The following is a 16,844-nucleotide window of genomic DNA, read 5'->3' as shown; positions in this document are numbered from 1 at the left end:
CTGGAGGTCCCTCCCCAAGGAGACGAGAGCGGGGCGCAGCTGAGGCCCGGGGGGCACGGCGGGCAGGCCGCGGGGCCGCCTGCGGGCACCTTCTTGCGCCCCGGCCCGGCCCCCGCCCCCCGCCCGCCGTGCCGCCGCCTCCCGCGGTGGAAGGCAGCGTGGCGCGTGCGCACTGACGCGCTCTTGGCCCGGCCCGTGGGCTCTCCCGGGAGAGTGGGAAGTGGGAACGTGGGAAGGCGCCGGGCCGCACACCCTCCCGGCCCGCCGCTGGCGCCGCCGCCACCTCGCGGCCAGGGCGCCCCGCGACGCCCGTCGAACGAGCCGCGCAGGTAAGCGCGCGAGGACTGCTTGCGCTCCCCGCCCCAGCCTGCGGTCCCCAGAGGCCACCGGCCACCAAAGTTGAACTTGGCGCGCCGCGGGCGGGGCGCTGGGCGCAGGGACCCAGGCTACGCCGACTGCGCCACCCGCCGCCCGGGCGCGCTCTACTCGCCTCCCGGGGCGCGCGCCGCAGGGTTGGGGCTGCGGGACCCCGGGACCTTGGGCGGTGATCCGGACCCGGCCTCGCAGTGAACTTTTGCGCCGCGTCTTGGCGGCGTTTTGGCGGCGGGCGAGCAGTGCCTGGGCAGCCCCTCGGGCTCCGGCGGTTCTGTCGGCTCCTCCCGGCGGGACAGCGGGGAGGTGAGCGCGGGCGGAGGGCCCTAGGCGCTGGGGAGGCGCGCACGGGCGCAGGCGGAGACTGGGGGTTCCGGGGATTTAGTGGCAGGACCCGGGTTTTCAATCCCCGCCCCTCCGCTCCGTACAGAAGTGAGACCCTTGGAGCGAGGGAGGGAAAGGTCGAAACGCCGAGGTGCCTGGGAGAGGGCGCAGGAAGCAATTAAAACTCCGCCTTTCGGATTAACAACCAAAAATTGATCGATGTGTCAGGAATACCGCTGATTTATGAAAGGTGCTTACTTCTCCCGCATGGAGCATTTTATGTTCTCCAGGTGAAACCGAGTTCACCAGCTCCGGCGTAGATTGATGTTTTAATAAAAATAAATAAAGGGGGAAACTCGCCGGGTCTTCGGGGACATCAAGTCTCAGACCGCAGAGTTAGACTAACAAATCACGCCGCGTTATCTGTGCGTTCCGGGTCCTCGGTCCGCCTCCAAGTCCGAGGCGGGAGGGCGCCTCCATCTCGGAAGTTTTAACGCAAAGTTGGGTCGCAGCAGCGCTTCGTGAGCGACACGGCGCGGGGAGCGTCGCGTGATCGCGGTAAGTGGCGGGCCCGGCGGAGCGGGCGCGGGGCGAGCGCGGCGGCGCGGGCGGAGGAGCGGCCCCGGCGGGCGAGCGGGAGGTGGCGGCGCCGGCAGCCGCGCGGCGCCCGTAGATGGCGCCCTGGCCCCACGCTAGGCTCGGGAGCCGCCAGCGCCGGGCGCGCGCGGGCGGGGGAGCCGGCGGGGGCGCGGGGCGGGCGCGGGGCGCGGGGCTCCGCACTCGTAGTGGACGTGGGCCAGGGCCGCGCGGCTCGGCAGGAAGGAGATTAAGCTTATGTTGGCATTTTAAATGTAAGGCCAGGGCAGCGTTTGGGGGGCGGGTGGGGGTCCGTGAGCCCGGGGCGTTAGTGCGAGCGGAGGGGGTCTCTCAGACGGACCCGGCCCGGCCGCGGCGGGCCTGGCGGCGACCGCGCACCCCAGCCCTGGCTGTCCCGGCGCGCGGCCCAGGCGGGGCCCTGGCGCGCAGACACGCGTGGGCGCGGGCCAGGGTCGGCCGTGCGGCTGCAAGGACAGCAAGTTCAAAGCCGCCCATAGATCACCCCCAGGGGCGGCCCGGAAGGCCGGGAGGCCGCCCCCGCCCCGCGCAGGGTGCACCGCCCGAGCCCACGCCAGCTCTGCAGCCTCGGCTGCCGGCGCGCTCGGCTTTGCAATGTAAATTTCAGCGGGACAAATTGCTTATTAATAGTCTAGAAGAGAAGCGGGTTTCTTTCTTTCTTCTTTTCTTTATCTGTTTTTATTTCTGCATGGCCCCTAGCTATGCCCTGGGCAGCCTCGCCGCCCAGCAGTTTTCTCTTCATTTCAATATCCTAAAGAAAATGCAAATTTCCACAGTGTGGCCTTTTTAAAAAGTTAAATTAGCAACAGCTTTAAGTGACTCCATTAGTATGGAAAACATACACATGTTTAATGTGGGAATAGCTTCCTTTTAACAGGGCTCGTTCTGGGCTGTAAATTTAGCAGACCCTCGGATTGGTAAAGAATCACGTCGCGGCCAAGTGTGTCACCAAAGGTGCACCCCTCGCATGGCCTGCGCCCGGCTTACCGGGAGGGGCCGTCCGGCCGCCACGCGCCGCCTGATACCGTCCGCCAGCCTGGATCCCTTAGAAGTCGCGCGAACGTGGGTGAAAGGGTTTGTGTAGGCGGAAAGGGAGGAGGGTTTGACACATTTCTGACCAAGGGTAGTGAGCTCTCCCGTCCCTCCCAGCCTCGTCGTCGCGGTCCCTACAGCTGAGATAATTACCCTGGCGGACTGACCAGGCTAGGCAGCTGTCACCCACCAACCCATTTTTGCGCACAGGAAGGGATGTGTACGCACCCGTTAAGGTACGGCGGAGGAGGGGGCAAGTGGCCTTGCAGAGGAGGACGTCAATCCCCTGCCAATCCGCCCACCTCACCCCCTTGGCTCTCTACCACCCCAACTCCTTTGCAGTTTTGGCAAACCCGTTTCAAGCCAGAATGTCATTGGCAAAGTTTTGGGCTCCGTGAGCTCTCAGGTGAGGGTGCTCCTTTCTTTCCTAGGGTCTGGTTATCCCCCTCCTTTACCTTTAAGCCGGTGGCAGGGCACTCTGCCCCCTCCCAGGAAAGAGTTAAGATTTATGGTGTGCTGGAGAGGTCTTGTTAGGATGTAATCTGCATTTTTTAACTACTGCGTAATAAAAAGTGAGAAGTTTTGAGACACCTTTCTTGATTATACCTTTGGCGACACTTTAGGTTTTACATTTAATTTGCATTTTGTTCTTAGTGAATATTGAAGTCTTGAGTGGAAGATTGAATTTTATTAGGACATCTGGACTGACAATATCAAATCAGACACCAGTGTCCCAAAGCATGCTAAAATTTCAGAGTTAATTAGAACGCAGTGTGTTTAATTAAAGCCAATTATAATATTTGAAATTATCTGATCGATCCGTGTTTCTATGGTTTGGGTCTGTTCAGGTGTTGATTGGCACACTCCGTGCACCATTCGATCTAGAAACTACTCAGGGGAAAGTTTGCTTTGTAAACTGGCAGGGGCGGGTGGGCACGGAGTCCGCGTCCCAGGCGTTGACTCCCAGTGCGTGTGCCCGACTGCCTTAGGGCGCTGCTGGAGGCAGCTCCGGAACTCCAGCTCATTGTGAAGCTGCTGCACTTCTTTGGGTCGGAGGGACCCCGCCACGCACCAGCTGTCTTTCCCAGCTCAGGTGCTTCTTTCAAGCTTTTGGCGGAGAGGCAATCTTTAAGGTTGCAAGGTGGTTGGGAGAAGCCCAGCTCGCGGTATGCGAGGGTTTGATTTGGGATTCTCGCTGTGGCTGAAGAGCCCCCAGGGCAGATTCAGAATGGTGGGGTCAGCCAAAGTGACCGAAGGAACCAGAGAAAAGTCAGGACAAGGAGACAGTAATTAACTGTTTCCTTTCTAATTTCGCAGGCAGCAGGAACCGAGGTGCGCCCCGGCGTTTTCCGCCCAGTGAGGAGAGCCCTGGGATTTCCAGGGTCGAGAGAATTCTGGGTTGCGACCGCTTGTCCCCCGCGGGGCCGGGCACTTGGAGCGCATGCTTCTAGCCAGCAAGGGCTTGGGCGCGGCGCTCAACGCCCCGGCCTCGTTGTGGTGTGGCTCGGCCTGGATTTTGTAGACACATGTGAGCGGCCGTCAGGACCGGGAGTTGGGTGGGTGTTTCTGTGCGCTTCTAGGGTCAGGGGGTCAGCGAGGCCTAGGTGCGCAGGACGCGCAGGACGCGTCGGAGTCGTGGCGCAGCTGGTAGGCCGGGCAGGGAGCTTCGGCAGCCACCTGCCCTGGGGTAGGTGGAAGCCTCTGAGGCTTGGCTCTGGGCTGCGCGGCGACACTGCTCTCCCCACCCCAGGAGGCGCTGTTTGTCAAACTTGGCTGCTTAGACAGGAGGCGCCTGCACGTTCCAGCTTGCAGAATTGAGCCTTTTTCGGTACTCAGGCATCGGGCTTCACCAACCTTAACCTTACAGGATGACGGGTTTGGGGTGGGGTGGGGTGGAGGGCGATGCAGAGAATCAGGGTCTGACACCTTTCAGTGTTCACTTTTTACCTGTGACTCCAGCCAGGCCTCCCCCGCCCCTTCTAGCAGAGGCGAGAGGAGCCCGCTGGGGCGCCCGTGTGTCCTGGGCGAGGTGCCTAGTTCTTTGCCTCCCAGGGCAGGCGGGACGCGTGGCCTGGCTTGGATTCAGTTCTCCACATGACTCCTGAGGGCCCCGTGGCTTCTGCCTCTGCCCGGAGGTGGTGAAGGCACGCTCTCTGGCCCTGGAAAACCCACCCGAACCTGGCCTGGCCCCCTTTGTGCCTAGTTTAATAGGTTGGGGTGGCCCGAGACCAGAGCCCTTGCCTCCCTGGCCTCTCGCAGCCCCGGAGTAAGCGTGACCCTGCAGCGCAAGTCCGAGCCCTGGACGCTCTCAGGGGCCCGCAAGACAGTGACTCGCGGTGTCCAGGGTTTGCCCATGCGTGACTGTTCCACCCTGTCCCGCAGTTCACAGGACTTTCTAGGTGTGTCTTCCCGGGATTTCCCTATTCTCTGGCCCTTCCGGCCCCTGTGGCCTCCTTCCCGCCGGGGCCCAAGGTCTGTCTGGCTCTCCCAATTTTGGGTTCTTTCTCAGGAGGGTGCCGGTGCTCAGTGCTGGGTCCTAAGCAGGAGTGGGAGGAGGGCTGGAGGCTGGGTAGCTGTGCCGGCTGAGCGTGACCCCCAGGCCCGGAGGACGCGGGGGCGGCCGCGCCTGCAGTTCGGCACTGGCAGCGGGAATGCGAACTGCGGGCCTTGGGCGCCACTGGCTTCTCACCCTTTCTTGAGGGCCGAGTAGTGTGGCGGGCAGCCTTGGGCCTGAGACCACCAGCCCTTCAAGGGCACGGAGCCCGGACGCGCCCTCCCGCCCCCCGGATCCCTCAGGGGGCTCAGCAGGCTTCCAGGAACACCCTGCCCGGGCTTCTCAACGCCGGAAATGGAGTTTATTACTCTTTGGAAGGCTGGTAGGGAGGTCGGCTGGCTCCCCGGGGTGGGCCGCGAGTGAGGTGGGGCGTTCACAAAGCACCCTGAACGTCGGGCCGGGGCGGGCTCCGCAGCTGGCCTCACTCCCTGGGACTCTAACTTGGTCCAAGTTTCAGGATGACTCTGAGACTGGCACCAGCCCGCCGCCGGCTCTCCAGGCCTTGCATCCCGCAGCAGTGGAGGCCCCGGGACTGGGGAGGTACAAGGGGGACGGTTACGCCCGGGACTCGCGGAGCGGCCCCTCGCCCTCCCGGAGTGGGTAGCGGTCGCGGGCGGAGGGGCTTGGTGCGCGCGACGGCCGGGGCACTGCGCGCTGCACGGCCCGCAGGGAAGCCGGGCTGGGCCTGGGCGCGGACGCTGCCGGGTCCGTCGTACCGCCTGGCTGGGCCTCGGTAGTGCTGCGGGTCAGCGGCCAAGCGCCGCCTCTGCCCCGCGCTCCGCACGCCGCTCCCCGAACAGGGCTCCAGGGGCGGCGGGCGCTGTCTCTTTAAGGTCACTGCCTGCTCCGCCACGACGTGGGGAGGACAGCTGGGCACTGGCCATCTGACTGACTCCGGCGTGACATCTGGGAGCCCACTGGTGTGTGGCACGCGAAGCGCTTGATGCCGCTATTTAAATGCAAATGTGAGGGGGCTCATTGAAGCCTCTCCCCGTAAATCCGCACAAAAGGAATACTTCCCACCCTCCGAGGAGGAGGAGGCGGTGGCGGAGAGGCGGCGGCGGCGCAAGGGCCACCCGTGCAAATCGCGTTGAGCGCGGGGCCCTGAGCGGTCGCCGCCGCCGTCGCGGCCCGCGGGGTTCCCAACGAAGGTCAGGCCCCGCACGGACCGGCCCCTGGGCGTCTGTCTGGCCCCTGGGAGAGCTCTGTGAGAGGAGGCTGGACGAGCAGCCGGGCCTAACTTCCGAAGTGTCAGCTTGTCTCTCGCCTTCCCTCCTCTCCTCCCCACTCCCCACCCCCATGGTTCCCCTTCCTGGGCGCTTAGCGCCCCTAGTTGCCAGAAACGGAGAGAGGCGGGAGCAGGACTCCAGAGGGAGGAGGCCGTCGCAGGGCCTCGCTCCAGCCTCTCTCAGGGCACCCAGGAATTGCCCTGCAGTCCCCCTCCTCCTCCCCAGCCTGGGTGCTCAGTCCACCGCTCCTCTCCGCTGCTGCTCCCCCTTCTTTAAAGCGAAAATCTAGGGTAGGGTGAGGTGGGGGGGGTGGGGGTAAGGGGCTGCCCTTCCAGGCTGCTCCCCAGCAGGCCCCGGTAGAGACCCAGCCCGGTCCGGCAGTCCTTGTGCCCACAGCTCGGAGCCAGAAGTGGAGTGACAAAAAAGATAAAGTTGGTGAATGATAAAGACCGTATTTTCCACGCTTTGGGTGCGGGACCAGATGATCTAGAAAATGAGCTGAAATGGATTCAGCCTCCGAGCCTGTTGTGAGAGCAGCTGATTCCCCCATTTCGGGCCAGATGGCTGCTGAACACAGATTTGCATTCATTTTCGCTTAATATCGTCCAAAATAGTGGGGCAGCTGCATTTGTTGTCAAAAAGGTTTAAAACCCCTTTTCTTTCTGGGGCAGGATCGTTACCTTGTGTGATGGGCTTATAGAACTTCTTTCCCTCTTTAGTCAACAGTATCAGATTTAGAAGGATTTGTTTTTAAACCTTCTAATTTGGTAATCAGATTTAAATCGCCTTGGCGCGTGTAATCTGAATTAAAGATACTGTAAATGATTTTAAGCATGATACTTTCGTTAGTGGAAGGAAGGGGCACCTCCAAGGCGGGCTGGGCATTTTAGGAAGTGTGCTACAAAGGAAGCATTGTTTCCTATTTCCAACTTCATCTTTCCCAAAAAGGCACTTTGCATATTCTGACAATAACGCTTGCCTGGCCGCTCGCCCTGCATGAGCCCCCGAAGCAGCTAAACACGCAGAGACAAAGCAATTTCTCAACCCCACCCTACACCTATGGCCAACTTTATTTTGCGTCGTCCCTCCACGAAGAAAGTGTTCCTTTCCCCAGTCAGTCTGAGGTGGGTGGAAAGCTCTGGGCTTATTAGGAATACAGAAATTTTCTTTTAATTTATCGTGAATAGTTTCCATACACTTTGATTTAAGGTTATTAACATTCTATAGACAGTGGCATCTTTAATATGTGGCGATCGCTTCTAAAGACTAATCTCATTACCCTCAAATAGTCATAAAATATGATTTTATTATACTTACGTATTTAATTAGACGGCCGGCACCGTAATGGATTTTGAGATGGGACTCGCGCAACAGCTTTGATAATTCACTTATCTTTGGCAATAGTCATTAACCCCCAACACCAGCAAAATAGATTGCTTTCCAACACACCTTTTTTTTTTTCCCTCACCCCTTCCAAGAGGCGTGGGGGTCCCCAGATAGCGTAAATCGGACTTCGCGTTTTCCCGATTAATTAAAATATTAACGTACACACACTGCCAATTCATGGGGAAAGGGAGTCCCACCCCAAGCGGGCGGGGAAAGGGTGCCCTGCGACACACTTGCAAGCCTGAAACCTGCTTTGGTTTTGTTTTAATCGAAAGGGCCTGATTTCTCTCGGCAGGGAAGTGCCGGGACAGCTCCTGGTCGTCCCCTGGGTCTCTGCTCCGTGTCGTGCAGACGTCCTTGGGGCGGGCAGTGCGCCTGAGTGCGTAGTCCCCGCGGCAGGAGCTCGGCCGCCGGGCCCACGCGTTGCCCGTGCCCTGCTGCCCTCCCGATTCCTCGAAACCAGGTCGGGAAGCTGCGCGCTGCGCGCTCACCCGGGCCCGGCGGCCCTGAGGGCAGGACCCCGGCGCCCGCGAAGTCCGCTCGGCTTTTAGAGAGGCCGGCGCCGGGGAGGTCTAGCTACCGCGCAGGGCGCGCAGCCGGACACCGGGCTCCGGGTCGCGGGAGAGGCCGGGCGCGCTTCCTGTCGGTCCGGAGAGCCCGGAGCCTTCTTTGTCACTCGCCGCGTTTAAGCCCAGGCCGGGGGACGAGGGCTCCCGTGGCCACCGGGAAAGACAGCATCTGGCAGAGCCCGCCTCCGACGTGGGTCCTCAGCCCGGCACTCAGCGGCCTCCGCCAGGGCAGAAGGCACCGGCGCCCGGCGAGGCCCAGACGGGGGCAGACTGGCCCTCCAGCCGCCTTAGGTCTGTTTAGAAACCAGGCTGGGCTGCGCGCCCCGCCTTGGCGAGGGAGCCCTGCCCTCCCCACCGCCCGCGCCCCCGCCCCATCCCCGGTCGGTCGCTTGCCCCTGCAGCCCCCTCCCTGCGGCCTGCCTGCTTCTTCCCGCTTTTCCCTTTGGGCGGCCCCAGGGCGAGCCGAGGCCCTTCGCGTTTAGAGCCTGCGTTCGGGCAAGTTGGGGGCGCCTCGCTCGGCATTTTACCCCCTCCTCCCTACAGTGTTTGGACTGGGCGGCTGATTTGGGGAGGAGGTGTTCGGGGGGCCGAGCACCAATGGTGCAGCGGCTGTTGGTTTCACTCGGAGATTTATTTGGGCGAGGACTAACTTCCTGGGCTGCGGGTGGGCGCGGGGAGCCGCGGAGCGTGGCTGGGGGCGGCGGCGGCGGCGCTCGGTGGCGGCGGGGCTCGCGGGGCTCGCGGGGCTCGGGCCGGCTCGCGGCGCCGTCAGGCAGTCAGTCAGCGAGCGCGGCGGCGGCGGCGGCGGCGGCGAGGGGCGCGGCGAGGGGCGGCCGCTCCCATATATGGCGCAGGCGCCGCCCCCCGACGTCACCCTCTGACAGCGCCGCTCCCGGGGGCTTCGAGTTTTGGCTCCCGGGAAAGGGTCCATTCCTCGGGGAGAGAGGGCTGAGTTTTGTGCGCCTCCGTCCGCTGCGCGCGCCGCTCCAGGCCCCGCCGCGCCCCGCCTGCGCCCGGGACTGCGCCGCGGCACTCACTGCCCCGTTTATTTGTCTTTGGAGCAGGCGGGCCGCGCCAGAAGCGGGCGATCCCGCAGTGTCCTGCAGCCGCGGCCGCCGCCCGGCTAGGATGACACCACGTTGAGCGCGCAAACAACAACAACAACCAGCGCCTCCGCGGCCGCCGCGTCCCGCTCCTCCGAAGCGCCGCCGCCGCCGCCGCCGCCGCCGGGGCCGCCGCTCCCGCGCCCCCGGCCGCCCGGAGCGCCCGGCCGCTGGTGCATGTCGCGCCTGCCCGGGACGGGCTGAAGCCGGCGGCCGGCCGGACCGCAGGCGCCGAGCAGGGCGAGCGCGGCCAGGGCAGCCGCCTGCCGCCGAGCCCCGAGCGCCGCTGCTCGCGGAAGCGCTTTCGGCCGGGAGCTGCGGCCGCCGCCAGCAGGGTTCATGTTTGGGATCCAGGAGAATATTCCGCGCGGGGGGACGACCATGAAGGAGGAGCCGCTGGGCAGCGGCATGAACCCGGTGCGCTCGTGGATGCACACGGCGGGGGTGGTGGACGCCAACACGGCCGCCCAGAGGTACGTACCGGCCGCCCCCGCGCGCCCCGGCCCCGGCCCGGCCGGGTCCCCGCAGCCGGCCGGCGCCGCGCGCCTCACCGGGCCGCTGTCTGTTTCCTCCCGCAGCGGCGTGGGGCTGGCGCGGGCGCACTTCGAGAAGCAGCCGCCCTCCAACCTCCGGAAGTCCAATTTCTTCCACTTCGTGCTGGCGCTCTACGACAGGCAGGGGCAGCCGGTGGAGATCGAAAGGACCGCTTTTGTGGACTTTGTGGAGAAAGAGAAAGTAAGTGCAAACCTGCAATCACACCCTCCGTCTTTCTGGAAGTGGGAGGCAGGCGGTGCCCGCGCGCGGTGGCCCCGAGTGCCCCCCTCGGCAGCGGGGACCGCTCCGCTAGGCGCCCCCGCCGCCGCCACGTGCGGCCGCCCGGGCCCGGCGAGGGCTGCTCAACTTCTCCGCGCCCCCGGACTCGCTCGGGGCGAGGAGGACGCTGGGCTTCCAGCAGGAAAGTGACATCACCGCGCCGCTCCGAGCTAGGAGTCCTGCCATGTGTGAGGCCCCAGGGCCTCGGTCGAGGAGGGGCACCGAGCGCGGTAGCCGCGCCGGACGCCGATCACACTAAATGCAATTATTTATCGTTACTTTCAGGAGCCCAACAACGAGAAAACCAACAACGGCATCCACTATAAACTCCAGTTACTGTACAGCAACGGTAAGTGGCCGCCCGCCGCCTGCCCGCCCCAGCCCGGGCTGGCTCTCCCTTCCCGAGGTGGCTAAAGGACATAAAGATTTTGAGATTAAAATGACATGGATGTAAACACGAAATCTTCTCATGGCATAGAAGGAAAACAAAACATAAACGATCAATAAGTCGATGGCACTTCACATGATTAACCGGTGAGGCTTGAAGCAGAAAGTGAAAAGGGGGATCGATATGGGCTTCAGCAGGGCATCCCTTTAAAGTGACTTTTTTCAATTTTACAAATTAATGTTAATTATTGAGAGGGGGGTAGCTCCATAAAGCCGAGCATAACTTACTTCCTGTGCATGAGTTTTTAAAAAATCCTCGAGAGACATTAGAAAGAGTTCAAACTTTCACTCATTTGGTGCTTTCTGTTTTCTAAAAATAAATGACCGCATGGGCCCACCGGTGTGGCCACCAGGCCTGCTCTCAGTCCGGCAAATTTGTTACACCTTTCAGTGCAAACCCTAAGCCTCTCGAGGTTCTTAATTAAGGAAAGAAAGCAAGAGAAGGAGAAGTGATTGGGGTTGTCGTCTTCCTTGCAAACGGCATGCCTGCCTTTTGCTGCATCACGGCAGGAGCAGGTCTGAGTTCTCGACTTCCCGGGCCTCAGGTGCCCTCACCCAAATCCTGATGAGAGTTTGTCCCTGTGTTTTGCAGGAGTCAGAACGGAGCAGGATCTGTACGTTCGCCTCATAGATTCAATGACCAAACAGGTGAGAAAGTTGAAGCCTCCGCACTAGTTTGCGCTGCTTGGCGGGTTTGTCCTGGGGTTGAGAGGAGGGTCGTGACAGATGGATCTGGTGGAGTTGTTTTCCATCTAGTTTCCTTGACCTACTAATGAGAATTCCATATTTATTGGAATAAATGATGCGATTGGTAAAACGGTTTATGTTGTCGTTAGAACAGGACATCTATGGTTTCATCAGATGGCATGTGATTGGGATAAAATTCTGTCTTAATTAGTTATGGTAATTAATATTTGGCAGAAAATTTTCAGGATGCTTCTCCTATTGTATATTTTTTAAATGTTTCTCTCTCTGCTTGGGATCATTTCATTGATTTTTTTCCCCCTCTAACAAAGGCAACTTAAAGCCCATTGAGTTGGACTTGATTAGTTCATTTTTTTCTCCTTTCCAGTGTGATGGTCTAGTAACGCGAGACGTTGATTTGGATTTAAAAGTGAAATGTGTTGGGGTGAAAAGTCACCTTGTTCTCCGCTAGTGCGTCTTCACCTCTCAGCCTCCCCTCTCCATAATTCAAACTCCCAGCTCCAGAGGTCACCCATACCCGTCCACTGCTCTGGGAGCAGCTTCTGCTCCCTCTTCCACCCTCTGTCATACCTTGTAAATAACATAATTACAAGCAGTTCCTTATTAAATTATTTAACCTGTCTTGGTCAACTTTTCCGATGATAACTATTGGCTATCAGGAATGTGATTAACTGCAGGAAAAGCGCTTCATTGCTTTTTGATGTTGTGCAGTCTCTGGCTGGTTTTGTGCTGGGTGGTATGTTGTTGTGTAGTCCTTGTAAAGACACCCCCCCCCCATTTTCTTAAAATAGTGTTGGGGGAGGAGAAAGTTTAATGTGTATAGTAAACTCACAGGGAGCAGATTGATTTAACATATACTTCCAAGGTGGGCTTCAGGCTTAGAAATGAAAGTAGCACCTTCATTTTTGATGCTAACTTTAAGAATTGGGAGCCAAGTGAAAAAGAACTCCTTGGGGTTTCCTGCAGCCCAGCACGCTTGCTTCCTACTCTCTGCTCAGTAATTGGTTTTTGGGTTTTACTTCCCCTTTAAAAAGTTAGTCCTTACCTAGGCTACAAGCGGGTTGGGTTTTAATGTCTGCCGCGTAAAACAGTATGGTTTTCTTTTAGAGTAAAACAGATCTTACAGGTAAACTACCCTGTTTCTGACAAAGAGGGAGGCAGTGTGCCCTTCGGTAATTATTCCACTCGGATCCAGAGAAGCCTCTGGAACTAGGGCTGCTCCTTGACAGGGTGCTTTTATTTCCTTTGTATATAAGGGCTAAATGTTGTCAGAAACCGCAGTGGTCTAATTAAGAGGTTGATCTAGGCAGTGCTAAGTTTCTCTGTTGCTTACAGCAGGAGGCTTCGTTTTAAGTGTACTCTTATTGTCCGTTTAGCCTCGTACCTTTGCAACATAAACAGGGCTGAAAATAAAGGCATTTAATCTCCTCTCACTGACGGGGAGGTGGGGGGGGGGGGAAGAAATAGCCCAGTAACTGATCAAAGAGTCAATGGCGCTGAACCGACAGTTTATGGATTTCTGTTTGTGCTACAAAATAAAAAATAAATCAAATATAAATACGGGGGATCCATCGGAGGACAAGCCGAGCTCTCAGGAGTGCTGGTGCCCGCCTCGGCCAGCCGCCCTGCAGCCCCAGGCGGCCATTGGCCGGCGGTGACACCCAGCACCTCTGTGGTTCGGAGCAGATCCGGAGGGAGTCTGGGGGAGAGGGGCTCGCTGGGACCCTTCCCTGTCCCCAGAGGGCTGCCTCGGGCTTTCTCGAGAAAGGGCTTTGTCCGCCTGGAAGTGGAGGAAAGTGTTAGAAGTGCCCGAAGAGATTGGAAGTAATTTCCAGATAATTTTCGGTGGGGGGAGGGGACTGGAGAGGAGGACTCCCCTCCCCCTTCCGTGGAATTTTCTGTCGGGAACTAGTGGCTCCCCGCCCCCGGCCCCTCCCCCAGTGACCTTCCCCACCCCCCCTTTTATTTTCTTTTTCGGCGAGGCCGGCGGTGGGGATGGCGCTGGCGGCGGAGCGGGCGGCCCCCAGGCCCCCGGCTCGGGTTCCGGGCGGCGGAGCCGGGCCGAGCGCGGTCGTGAGCGCACCTAGGGCTTCGCACCATCTGGCGGAGCCTCTGCTCAAAACCCACCCGAGCGTGTGCGCAGACACTGCCTTTTTACCCGAGAAAAATCATTGTTAGCAGTTTCAAAATAAACACCAGATTGGCCATTAGCACTTTCTTTCCAAATATCATCCGGCGGGGAGCACGTGGCCGCGCCGGCTCGGCGCCCCGGGGCCCTGAGCACTCCTGCGGGCGCCCGGCGCCGCCACGTGCGGCTGCAGCACCCCGGGCCGCGGGCCGCGTTCGGAGCCCAGCCGCCGAGGGCCTCGCGGGGCGGCCGGCGGGCTCGCGCGGCGCCGGGGCGGGCGGCCCACCCTGGGCACTTGGCTTCGGGAGGCCGGGAGCGGCCGGGGCGCGCGGGCCTCAGCTGAGCACACTGCTGCCCCGGCGGCTCCTCCCCGCTTCTACGGCCGCGGCGCCTTCTGGCCGGCTGCTTCCAACCCGCAGACTGGAACTCCGGGCAGACAATGGCCCAAGGACGCGGCCTGGCGCGGGCAGCCGAGGGGGCCCGGGCGCCCCAGCCCCTTCGCATCCCGCGCCCCGGCCTGGGCCTCCCTGTACCCTCCCCCCTCCTCTTCCCAGCCCCAGACCCAGCGCGGCTGGCACCCTCCCGACCCCAAGGCCCCCCACGCAGGCCCGGCGGGCGCCCGCAATGGGAGGCTGCCTTGGCCCAGCCCCGCTCCGGGGTGACTCTGCCGGGAGGGTGGCCTGGCTGGGCCCTGACGCCTCCCCTTGCCCGCCGTGCACCTGCCGCCTGCCAGACCCGCAGCACCCGGGGCGACCGGGCGCCAAAGCCGCGGACGCCGCGTAACCCCCGCCTCTGCTTGTCCCCCCCGCGCAGGCCATCGTGTACGAGGGCCAGGACAAGAACCCAGAGATGTGTCGCGTGCTGCTGACCCACGAGATAATGTGCAGGTGAGCGGCGGGCGCGGGCAGCGGGGGCGCGGGCGGCCTCGGCGCCAGCTGCGTCTACAATGGACGCTGCATCCAGGCGCCACCACCCCGCCCGACCTCGGGTAGGGCATCGATTGAAATGTGATCGGCCCCAGTCTGCGCCCGGCCACCGAGGGGCCCGGTCTCATCTCCCCCCGTGAGGACGCCCAGCGCGACCGGCTGCTCAGCAGAGCGGATTAATATGTTGGCCGTGTCGCGGCGGTGTAGTCAAAATCCGAAAACAGGTCCTGCGTGGTGCCTCTGTCCCCGATGCGGGAGGAGTCAGCAGCGCTCGGAATGGTTTTACTACTTCCTTCTCAAGCCCTCGCATCCGGAGATAGACAATTGTCTGCTGTTGATAAAAAGGAAACTCTTTTGTGCTTATTATAGAGCTCGTGCATGTGAGAATTGGATCGCGATTCCGTCAGTTAACCTCTTCCCCAGAGCAGCCAGGCATCGCTCAGATTGTTGTTAGACTGTGTGCGCCTTACTCGAGATCTCTGTCAGAAGAGCAATTTCCCACCTGTTTTTTTCTAACTACCACAAGAGTTTCACCCCTACATGGCAAATAAAAATGCATCATTGACTTTGTACGTGCGGCATGTGAAATGCTGTTGCGAGGAGCAAGGACCTGCTCCTCGGGCTTCCAGGCTACAGTAGCAGGCCGCGGACTCTGAGGGGCATCCTCTGCCTGGCTACGGGGCCTGTTGCCTAAATGCCATTTCTGAGCAGACATATTGTTACAGCACTAATATACAAAAGCTGACTTTTTCTCATATCAGGTAATAAATATAAATTACAACCAATAAAGTGGAATTTCTTTATTATCCACTTCTGCATGTACTGCAATTAACATAGAAAGCGCACAGATGTGATTTAAGCTCTGAGTGGAAGACTGTAGACTTTCTTTAATCACTTTAGCTGTCAGCTTTAAAAGGCTTTATATACTTTGCCTACCATATGGTGTTAATTTAGCTAATTTAGACATGTAACCATTATACAAGTATGCTTTTTTAAAATGCAAGAAGCATAACATTTTTGTTTCATTTCTGCTTTAATTAAAGTTTCAATAACGGAGTTAAGGTGGGCTTAAAGAAGGAACAATAGAAGTTTCTGATGGATTGATGCATGCTTTTGTGGTTATAATTAATAAATGCCCAGAAGAAATATTGGTGGAAGGTGGCATCTTGCATCTTTTCCAGAAATAACAGCTTGACAATTAGAGGTAAACAAAAGCCGGAGCTGTGAAAAGTTATTCCCAAGCCTCCTGCCTTCCCTTCTCCTCAGTTCACTGCAAAGACAAACACCGACAACACGTTTTCCATATTTTAGCATCAGAATTTATATCGTAGCTAGGTTACCCTCCTAGGGTGAGAGATGTGTTCAACTTTGCTCCTTCCGGTAGAAACTTGATTCCGAAGTTTAGCCGCAGAGCCCATGAGCTCCCTGGGTCTCTGTCTGCCCAAGTGCTGGGGTAGGAGACCGTGTTTTCTTGACTCCAGCCTCTTTCGTGTCAAACTTCCAAAAAAAAAAAAAAAAAAATGACCAGTCAGGCATAAAAGGACACAATGCATATTAAAACCACTGTTCACAATTCCTCCACAGCCGGTGCTGTGACAAGAAAAGTTGTGGCAACAGAAATGAAACGCCCTCAGACCCTGTAATCATTGACAGGTAAGGATGACTTCTTTATTTCTCCAAACAAAACCGCAGCAGCAACCAAACCCTTTGCTTTGCTCGGTTTCCGGCTGCTCCATATTTCCGAGTCTGGTGTGGAGCCCCTCGTGTGCGTCGCACCATTTCTTGTCCGCGTGTGTTACCGTGCACAGGTGGGTTGACTTGGAAACCTGGTGGCTCGCTCTGTGGGGATTCGGTAATTGCTTGCGAGTTGTCAAGGGAAGCGGTTTCATCTGCCACTGCTCTCACTGTGAGGAGCACTTTATGCCTAGAGAGTTTCTGGCTTTAAACCCAGAGATATGTCATAAAATGCTTTTTGCTAATTTGTTAACAAGTATTTCATTTTTGCATTATTTTTATCTCGGATGATAGCTGAAGTTGAGGCTTGGGTGGTGTGCCTGTTGTAATTGTTGCCCAGTGTTAGAATGAATTTAATCTGCTCTCAATTAGTTGCAAAATGTCTCCTAATTTTTTTCCAATTGTGGCTGTCGTTTTATGTCAAGTAGCAAATATGTAACTAACAAACCAAAGTTGTTATAATTGAAACTAATTACACATGCTGGTTACATTTTCCAGCATTAATTTCCACGACTAGATTAGCTGTATGCATTCTTTACATTTGCTGCTCCTCAGCTGGCTATCTATCATCCTCCTTGGGCAATGTTGCATCCTTTTAAGATACTAATCATTAGTCCTAATAGTGCTAATGTGCGCTTGGCATTGCTTTAGTTGAAACAACAAAAACACTTCCTCCCACCCTCCTCTTGGAGCACTCACCCAGGTCGCTGGCTTTCGGTGACCTGGAGGGGACGAGGGTTGCTTTCTTCCCAACAATGGGGAACAGCAGAAGGCCCAGGGTGTGAATGACCGCAGATTTTGCAACTGGTACCCAAATCGAATAAATGTTAGGCGTGTACATATGACACCGGTTTTGTGAAGCAGGTTTAGACTGTTTTGAATAGGGGTTGAGTTTCAGCAGCTTTCA

The 16,844-nt window shown here is 58.6% G+C and overlaps 1 protein-coding gene across 14 annotated transcripts in view; it reads left to right on the top strand.

Moving 5' to 3' along the window:
* Positions 1-9,004: 9,004 nt before the first annotated feature.
* EBF3 (EBF transcription factor 3) overlaps positions 9,005-16,844 on the top strand; it is a 119,431-nt gene continuing 111,591 nt past the window's right edge. For all 14 annotated transcript variants that reach the window (XM_047702820.1, XM_047702817.1, XM_047702813.1 and 11 more), the window contains exons 1-6: positions 9,005-9,657; positions 9,763-9,919; positions 10,283-10,346; positions 11,037-11,092; positions 14,091-14,164; positions 15,788-15,856. In XM_047702820.1, coding sequence (XP_047558776.1) covers positions 9,524-9,657; positions 9,763-9,919; positions 10,283-10,346; positions 11,037-11,092; positions 14,091-14,164; positions 15,788-15,856 — 554 coding nt within the window. In that variant the 5' untranslated portion in view covers positions 9,005-9,523. The remainder of the gene's footprint in view (positions 9,658-9,762; positions 9,920-10,282; positions 10,347-11,036; positions 11,093-14,090; positions 14,165-15,787; positions 15,857-16,844) is intronic.

The sequence above is a fragment of the Lutra lutra genome, chromosome 14 (assembly GCF_902655055.1).
Source record: "Lutra lutra chromosome 14, mLutLut1.2, whole genome shotgun sequence".
NCBI classification, from domain to species: domain Eukaryota; kingdom Metazoa; phylum Chordata; class Mammalia; order Carnivora; family Mustelidae; genus Lutra; species Lutra lutra.
The sequence above is the reverse complement of the archived record's forward strand: the minus strand, read 5'-3'. Positions and strand labels throughout refer to the sequence as shown.